Source organism: Fukomys damarensis, unplaced genomic scaffold (genome assembly GCF_012274545.1).
Source record: "Fukomys damarensis isolate Sample0158 unplaced genomic scaffold, DMR_v1.0_HiC HiC_scaffold_18, whole genome shotgun sequence".
Classification (NCBI taxonomy): Eukaryota; Metazoa; Chordata; class Mammalia; order Rodentia; family Bathyergidae; genus Fukomys; species Fukomys damarensis.
Window position 1 is genome coordinate 47214268 of NW_022900930.1, and position 9756 is coordinate 47224023.

Consider the following 9756-nt stretch of genomic DNA (forward strand, 5'->3'; position numbering starts at 1 on the left):
GAGAAAGGAGAGAGAGAGAGAGAGAGAGAGAGAGAGAGGGAATCAAAATTCAGTGGTTAGGTTCAAAGTTGACCTTATGGAAAAATTTCATTTGGTTCTTGTCCAATTTGGTTTTTGACCAGAATCGTGGAAAGAATGAAATTCGTGAGCCAAGGTGGAGATTAGATAGAGATATAGATACAGATCCAACAGGGGAATTATTGGATCTTATTGTAGTTCTAATTTATTTTGTGGGAGAAAGTTCATCCAGCTTTCCATAACTGATGTACTAATTTACTTTCCCACAAGCAATATATAAAAGTTCATCCTTTTCTCTGTGTCCTCACCCGTTTTTGTAATGTTTTTGTCTTTTTGATGATAGACATACTACTGGAATGAGGCAATATTTCATTGTGGCTTTTATTCTTGAATATTATGGGATGTTTTTAATTAAATGACAAATCTAATTAGCATATGAATAAGCTTTTTTTGACTTGTTGCTTCTTCAGGTTTGTAGGAATAAGGAATGTGTAGCTGATTCATATTTGGGTTATGACTGCACACCAGCAACTTGCAACAGAAATGGTGTAAGTACCAATGCTGTGAGGTCACAGAACATTTAGACTAATCCAAGGAGAGCAAATGCCCAGCACACACACAGCACACACAGACTGTGTGTGTTCTCATCTACATACTTATATACTCATAAACCCCATAAAGATTTGCTTTACTTTACCTAAGAATTGATTTATTCTTCTTCTTGAACACATACAAATCCAGCTTCTTATCTTACAAGGTGATGCTCTTTTGCTTCCAGGTATGCAATAACAAAAAGGTATGTCATTGCAATCCCGGATTTTTACCTCCAGACTGCAACACCAGAGCCTCTCCTTTGGTTGGTGCACGATTTGAACCTGGTAAGTATTAATAATAAATTGAAAACATTATTAAGACATCAATTTAATATGTTAAGGTTAAAAAACATGATATGCCAGTTTATATTTAAATTATATGTAAGCGTCAAATAATAAAACCACATATGGCTATTTGGTTTTACATCGCACATCGAGTATATCACACACACACACACACAGAATCAGTGAGAGCCCAGGCAGGAAAATAGAAGTCAGTTTGGTTCTTAAACAGAAGGGAATCGATATAAGGCATCAGGTAATCCATAATGGCAGAAATGAAAACCAATCAGAATGGTGAGATACCTAGATATTAACAATACCGGGAAACTATTAAGAGCTGGAGTGACAGTGAAAGGAGCTGATATCACTAGAACTGGAACCTGAACACGGTATGACGTGACTGTGGTCAGAGCTGGAAAATAGGTTATGGGCCACAGGGAGAGGTACTACCCAGTGTCATCTGGAGGTTTAAAGGGTACACAGGCACTGTTGGCAACACTAGAGAGAACGAGGGAGAAATGCCACTGCTACTTCGCTCTTGCAGTGCTGCAGATTCTGTCCAGAGACTCTGACTACCAGACCTAGCTAGAACGAGCAGTCTGGGAAATCTAGCTCCCTGCAATACCGATCAAAGCAGAGCCAAAGGAGGGACGAAGTTTAGAGAAAGCCACCAATTCACCAGAATTTGCAATAGCACTTAGGGCTGGGCAGTTTCCTTTCTAAATGTATATAAAAACCTAACCTTAAAGATAAGTAGAGCCTGGGTTTCCAGATTTTGAGTGAAAGGTAGTTCTTCGTGTTTCCATATTTATACCAATATTTGGAAGTACTATGTTTAATGACATATAGGAATAGATTGGTAAGTTTAACACATTATACTAAGTGAAGTAGAATACAAAGCTATTTTCATGTTAGAGGCAGCAGATGCAATTGTTTCTGCCTGGGCACACGTGCCTCCTACTAAGGAGCAATGGAGATGCTTTCCTAGGGTCCAGATTGGTCTTACTGATAGAACTGATCAGTAACTTGTGCAGAACTGGCCTTCTGGATCTCCCATGATCTTCTTGCAGACTCTGACTAGCCCTCTTGGAAAGTTTATTCTGGGAGCTCTCATTCCTTTGAAAGTCATTTGCAGTGTATGGAAAACAAGTATACTGAGGCACAAAAAGGCACCCACCCTATAGGGCTTTCCCTAAACTGGTGACCCTCACAATTGTAAACAAAATTAAATGTAACTAAGCTTTGAAGAAATTTCTTACACAGCAACATATAATACAAATCAGAATAGTGTATTTCTATAGCAAGCACATGCCATTTATTTTGGAAATGGTCAGTGTCTTGAAGGCACCTGGGCTCTAGAGACCCTTAAAAGACAAACTGAAAGCTTCTTGACAAGATTATTGGTGAATAGTTCAAAGGAAGTTTAAAAAAACATTGTTAAAATTGGAGAAAATGAAACATTTACTATGAAATGATAAATGGTTGGAAGTCATTGTCACCTGTGGTAATGTGGCAGGCAGAACTCATGCTTCCCGTTGGTAACAAGTAAAATTCAGGTTAAATATAGAACATCTAGGATTTAGGGTAGAGGGAGGATAAAAGTACATTTTCATTCCTGGTCTCTTCCAACAGATGTTCTAACAAGTGGCTGCAGCCAAATTTGACATATTGTTTAGTAATAAAATTTTATCTCAGATTAAAATATATGTCAAGCATTTTCCTATGATCTCCTCTGTTAAAACTTCATATACAAAAGGCCTAAATGTGTTAAGGAAATGACTCCTAAGAATTTACCCATGAGAAGTCTATGAAGAATTTTAAGTAGGTTTTCTGGTAGCAGCCTCACTAAGGCTCAGTACAGAGAAAAGCTTATGTCAAACAGGGTTGTAAGAATGGCCTTCCGAGAGCAGAGTGAATGCTGCTATTTGATACACAAAAACCCACAGGCTAAAGGAATTGTATCAGCTCAGGCCGAATGTGATCAAGACAAATGCATATATATGTTCATTCCTCCAATCCACGAAGGCTTCGAAGCAGACTGCTAATCCTATTCAGATTTTGAGAAGGGGCAGTCCTTGTGGAATATGAACAATCCACCAAAGCACTCAGACAGGAAGCCGGGAGCCAAAGCTTCTTGGATCTCAGGGTTGATGGTATAGAAAACCCACCACCAACAAAAACAAACCATGGCCCCAGATGTGAGCTGGACCACATTCCTGCAAGGAAAAAAAATACTGTTTTTAAAAAATGACACTGATGGGGAAAATCCATCCATTCATTTTATGAGGAAAGCATAACTCCTATGCCAAATTCTGACAAGCAAACTTATAAAGAAAAAAAAACCACAAGATGCATTCTTTATGAACAAAGTCCCCAAACTCCCAACAAATTATTAACTCGTACTATATAACTGTTTATATATATATTATTATATATATATAATTTTTAGACACAGGGAATCAAAACCAGGACCTTGCACTTGCAGGGCAGCCATGGCTCTATTGAGCTAAATCCACAGCCCACAACTGTGTATACTAAAGTACAATAATAAAGACCAATGGGACTGTTTTTTATTCAAAACTCAATCAGTACAATCCAGCATATCAGCAAAAGACAGAATAATTGTCCCATCTGATGCAGGAAAAAAAATCACTTGACAGTATTTAACATTTTTTCATAAATTTCTTCAAAAGCAGAAAATTAGCTCAATCCCTAGCCCTGGAAAAAAGAACACTCACAAATCTCCAGCTAAGTTAACTGAAGAAAAACTCCTCACTGTGATAACGGATATTGTCAGCAACAACAAAAACTTGTGTCTGATATGTCGTATGATACACTATATTTTCCCATGAAATTGGGAATGAGGGAATAAACCTTGCTTTCACTCCCTAGCTTGTGCATTAAAGAAACAACCACAAAGAGGAAACAAAAACATGAGAAAAGAGGAACTGAGACTGCTTTCATTATGTACTGATGTGGCCGATTACATAGAAAATCCTCACGAATCTACAAGAACACTTCTAAAAGCAATAAGCACCTTTTTATTTAAAAATTAGTTGTACTTCTATATAATAGGAAGTGAATAGAAATCAATTTCACAGTAGTAGTATCAACAATATTATCGCAATGTAAAATAGAAATAAATTAGCCAAAGATGTGTAAGGTCTTCACCTTGAAGACAAAACAAACGTACAGATAGATGTTCAACATCAAAATAAATGGAGAAATAGGGCATTTTTACCCACTGAAAGGCTCATGATTGCTCAGATGTCAATTCCCATCAAATTAACTGTGTACTTTATTTAACATATACAATGCAAATTTACTTTATATTTATTATGTGTTATATTGATGACAAATAGATCATATTGTAAATTTAATTCTATAACTAAATTCTATAGCTTAGAAATATGAATAAAAATAGCATACAACTGTTCAAAAATCAACAATTTGATTGTCAAATACATGCAAAAATTCTGACAAGGGTCAAATAACTTTCAAAAAAGCAAGGAGAAAAGAAGGCTTAGTCGATTTGATTGATACTGAATTTAGTAAATTCCTCATAGTACAGATTTTGTATATAGATCTATTAACCAAGGCAGTATGCCATTGGTAAAGGTGCACAAATATATTAATAGGTTGGAACACAATTTTTAGAAATATATGTAGTAAATTATAGCTAATCTATTTTTTCAGTAGGAGTGCAAAGAGTGAGGAAGGAAAGTTAGTTCAAAGCACTGCACTGAGCAAATGGATATTTATGTGAAACCAAATGAACTTCAACCTCCTCGCATAGTTAAGAGTCTACAGGAAATGGCGTATAAATTACATGCAAAGGGAAAAATTATAAATCTTCTAGCAGGATGCGTGACATTCTTGACCTTTGGATAAACAACGATTTCATAGATGAGACATGAAAATATCAATGCAATAAAACAATTTACGCTTAATCAAAATGTTACATATACAGTGCTTTGATTGAACTGTTTTTGGCTAAAGAATTCCTATGGGAATTGGACTTCAATTCTTTTCATCTATTGTATGAGAGACCACCAAGGGAGAAGATAATCAAAAATGGGAATACAGCATAGGCACTAGAAGAGTTTATTTGTGTATTTATGCTGTCTGGTTATCTCCTTCATCTAAAACTTTGTTAATCATAAAGCATTAAGTAGTTTCAATTTTTATTGTTGGAGTCATAATAAAATACAGAAATATCTTTCCTGAATGCCTGGTTATATTGCCTTCTAATTAAGCTCTGGTGTATTTCTCTCCTAGAAAGGCATTACATCGAGGGTGCTTACCCGACCAAGCTGAAAAAGTGGCCATTTTTCTTGATCATTCCTTTTTTCATTATTTTCTCTGTACTGATTGCTATAGTGGTAAAAGTCTATTTCCAAAGGAAGAAATGGAGAACGGAAGACTATATAAGTGATGAGTATGTTGAGTTTACATTTAAATTTTATTACTTTTATAACTTTTGGTATGATAACTTATTCATAGCATTCAGTAGGTATAAATAGTAATGATTCATACATAACTTTTATCTTTATATGGAAAATTAGCACTTAACAAGTTAACAATTAATATAATGAATAATCAACAGAAACCATTTTGACCTGATCAAAAGTTGGAGGTGGGCGCGTTGTTACGTGCCTATAATCCTAGCACTCTGGGAGGATGAGGCAGGAGGATCTAAAGTTGGAGACAGGATGGGTGACTTTGCAGCTTAGGTGGACCCTATCTCAAAATAAAACATAAATGACCTGGGCATGGTAGCACAAGCCTGTAATTCCAGCACTCTGGGAGGATAAGGCAGGAAGACCTAAAGTTTGAGCCAAGATGGGAAAGTTAGCAACTTAGGGAGACCCTGTCTAAAAATAACAAATACATGGCCCGGGCATGGTAGCAGAAGTGTCTAATCCGAGTACACTGGAGGCTGAGGAAGGAACATCACAATGGGTTCCAGGCCAGCCTGGGCTAGTCACCTCGAGGCTGGTCTGAATTACATAGTGAGACTCACTCAAAAAAAGAAAAACTATCCCTGCCGAAAACCAAGAATAAAAAAAATTAATTTTCTAAAAGTATATTATAGGAATAAAAATAAGTATTAAAATTGGAATAATTCTACTCAGGGAAATTTTACAAAATAATTTCTGCCTTTGGGTTTTATACCTATGCCCTTTGTTTTACATCAAATGAATTTGAATGTCACTAAATAAGCAATGAGACAATGAACAAGGACTATGCTTCATGGGTATATGTTGAGAAGTTACCGTAAAATTGTGAAAATAATATGCAGCATATAAAATAGTTCACCATTTTAAATATACTTTGTTAACATTTATATATATTACTTTCTTATATTGGATAACTGTATTGTGGAGAAATTGATATCAAGTAACTGTGGGGGGACAATAAGCTAGAAAATATTAGAAATGAATCGGACTAAAGATGAAGTGTAGGGCTGGGATTGAGCTCAGTGGTTCCACCTCCTGCCTTGCAAGCACAAGGACCCGAGTTTGATCCCCAGTACCCAAAAGAAAAAAAATGAAATTTAAAAGAAAGGTGAAAGACATCTCACCAATATCATGTGGAATATGAAAATGATCTGGGTTTCAGCTCCTCCCACGCTGGGTGTCTTCCTGGAAGAGTAAAGATGTCCTGCTACAGTGACCCATGCACACCCGTGTTTGGAGCAGCACAACTCCAAATAGCTGAGTATTGGAAACGGCCTGTGCGTCCATCAACATTTGAATGGATAACAGGAACAGGGCATTTGAACTCAGTAGAGTGCGACTTTGCCGTAATTAAAGATACATTTGACTCTTTTGTAGGGAGATGGGTGCACCTTGACACACAATGTTAAGTGAAATAAATCCGACAGCACAAGCTTAAACTTCATGTGGCTTCTCTTACGTGGAAGACCTAAAGTGTAAATACATTAAATGACCCAATAAAATCTAGATACTAGGAAACATATTTTCAGCAAAAGGGAAGGAGAACAAGGGATGAGGGGAAGACAAGGAAGGGGACGCAAAAAGAATGAAGATGTGTTGTGGACGTGGACCGGCTCCCCGTGATGGATGGAATCCCCATGTACTACGAACACTTCCCAGCGGAAAGGAAGGAGAAAGAAGGCGATGCGGGTGTCTGTGGGAGCAAACCTCTCCGGTCCTGTGCACAGCTGAGTCCCGGGGGAAGGGCTTCCTGTGTAGCAAATGCCCACGTAGCGACTGCGCCCAGCTTACAGGTTGTGTGTGTGTGTGTGTGTGTGTGTGTGTGTGTGTGCGCGCGCACGCGCGCGCGCGTGCATGTCTGTGCGTTTCAGTACTAATAAATGGTACGGAGTTTTGGAGAAAATATACTTCAAAATGATTATTTTTATTTTAAAATGCAGGGATCTTCAAAGTGAGAGCGAACACAAAGATTCCAAAGAGAAGTCTGGGTAGCAAGGATTCTGTGATGTCACAGTGAGTGTTAAACATTTCGAGGCCTGAGAGTGGGGAGGGGTATTAGAAAAGTCTACGTCTGTATTACATAGGGATACTCGTGCAGTTTTATGTGGTACGAGTAAACTAAAGATTTTCAGTATTGTAAGTTATGTCACAGAGATGCTAAAGGTGTGAATGACACTGCGATTTGTCAAGAATTTTAAAAATTCTTGCAGCTTTATATTTTTATTCCAGTCTCTAATTGGGCTTAATCATTTTGCATCTGTAGATTCAAAATGTTGGTTAAAGGTATATAACATGTACAAAGTCTGTTTCATACTAAAGATCCTTGTGTGATCTTTGCATCTGATGTCATCAAAGTTGCTGGGCCACACTGGTCACTTCTTCTCCTTTCTTCACTCTTTCACAGCATTTATCTTCAATGGACAGAAAAACGTGGAAAAGAAAAAATAAGCACTACCCGATTTCCTGGAAATCAAACCTGCATACTGTGATTTCCGGTACACCAGAAAAGATACACGTTTTCATGTACATGGAGTATATAGACATAGATATAATTCTACAATTTATCTGTAAGAAAGGCCCAATTATGAGTTTCATGTTACATTTTTCTTGTTTCCAATGTCATTTCACACTGTGTTAGCTGGTAGTCATTAATGCTGTTCCTTAGTAGGCATGATATAGGAGAAGTTATAATAAAGGAAATGCCATGATTAAAGGCTACTGTGATATTTTAAATTACAAAGGATATGCTTTTAGTATTACAATCTGATGGTTTAATAATGATCTAAAGGTCTTGAAAAATATCTCACCTATATGCTCCTTTCAGAAAACACAATTTCAAGTATACAAGATTGTAAGTAAAGAGTGGAAAAATACATGTGGTGCCTCAGGAATTTTGTACCAAGAAATCTGATATACTTTAACATTGAAAGTTTAGAGATTACAGAAGAATACATCATACTTCAAAGGGTCTTTTGTCCATTATATTGTATCCATACCATGAATCCTAGCACCCTTAATTCTAGCATTGCAACATGAAACAATCACACAGTGGACTGAGCCATCTCTGAAAAAAAGCATCTATGACTACATGAGGCTGTGGGTGACATCTAGACACAAGCCATAACATTCTGCCCCGGCCCCCCAAATATGTTTGCACATTTCTTTATGAAAAGCCATTTAGAATATCTCTCACAGTTGCCAAAGTCTTAGCATTGCTGAAAAGTATAAATCTTAAAGTCTCTTCCGAGATTTACGACAAACTTTTAGCTGTGTAGCCCTGTACAAATGAAAAGAAAGTTAAACACGTCTAACATGTTCTCTTGTATACTTTGATGGTCATAAACAAGAGCATTCGTAACCCTGTGATGTTTTTAATACTTGGAACTATAAGCAAACCAAATATCCACCAACAGTGAAATGGAACACACATGGTGTTCTATTCATTCAATGTGAAAAACCCTAAACCAAAAACACTGAGGTGGTCGGATTTAAAACTGTCATATTAGAGGAAACCAAACATAAAGAGCGCCTACTGACTGATTATATTTGCAAAGCGTTAGTAAAAGAACTCATCTGTGGTTGTTTGAGGGACTGATGGCAAAGGCTTGGGTGGTTCCGTTTTATTTCATGATGGAGGGAACCATTGCAGGGCTTGTTCACTTTTCACTTGAATATTAAACTGAGCACCTACGATTGACGTCACATATCCGTAATGCATTGTCCTCGTTATTATAATCATTACCAGGAAGTAAAAATTCGCTTAAGAAGTATGTGTGAATCTACTTATTCCTGAGCTGTTTCATTGGTTTTTGCCTCTTGGGAATGATTTTTTTTTTAAAACATGCTCTCTGTGCAGTGCAAGTTGGCCTTAAACTCAATATAGAGCCCAGGCTGGCTTCAAGCTCATGACAGTCATCCTGCCTCAGCCTCCCTGGTGATGGGATTACAGGCATACAAAATGATTCTCTTTTTTGGTTTTTCCTTTTCTTGGTGCATGCTGGCAGTAGATAATGATTGCATTCATTGGGGGAAGATGGTGCATGTAAATACATCACAAGTCTTGTTACATCCCCTGCCTGCAGTCAAGTCCTCCCTCCTTCCTCCATCTCTCATTCCTCTTTCCATTTGTAAAAGAGCCATCTCCTTGTTTCCTGATATTTGCCTCTTATTTTGCTCTTTAATTTTTTTACACTTTGGGATTATCCTATATGAGAAATCATGCCATATTCAAGCCCGGTGTCTGATTTATTTCACTTAATGTTGTGGCCTCCGATGCATTCACTTTCCTACACACCTCTCCAATGTATCCATGTTTACAGCAGAGAAGTACTCCGCTGTGCACAAATACCGCACTGGCTTTATCCATTCATGTATTGACCCACAGACGATAGCATTATTAGCTA

General features: G+C 37.3%; 1 protein-coding gene across 1 annotated transcript in view; it reads left to right on the plus strand.

Moving 5' to 3' along the window:
- The window catches only part of LOC104862882 (disintegrin and metalloproteinase domain-containing protein 2), a 97074-nt gene extending 89238 nt beyond the window's left edge, over positions 1-7836 (plus strand). The window contains exons 17-21 of the mRNA XM_010625103.1: positions 489-566; positions 797-896; positions 5172-5331; positions 7294-7366; positions 7758-7836. Of these exons, the coding sequence (XP_010623405.1) occupies positions 489-566; positions 797-896; positions 5172-5331; positions 7294-7345 (390 nt within the window). The 3' untranslated portion in view covers positions 7346-7366; positions 7758-7836. The remainder of the gene's footprint in view (positions 1-488; positions 567-796; positions 897-5171; positions 5332-7293; positions 7367-7757) is intronic.
- Positions 7837-9756: the final 1920 nt, after the last annotated feature.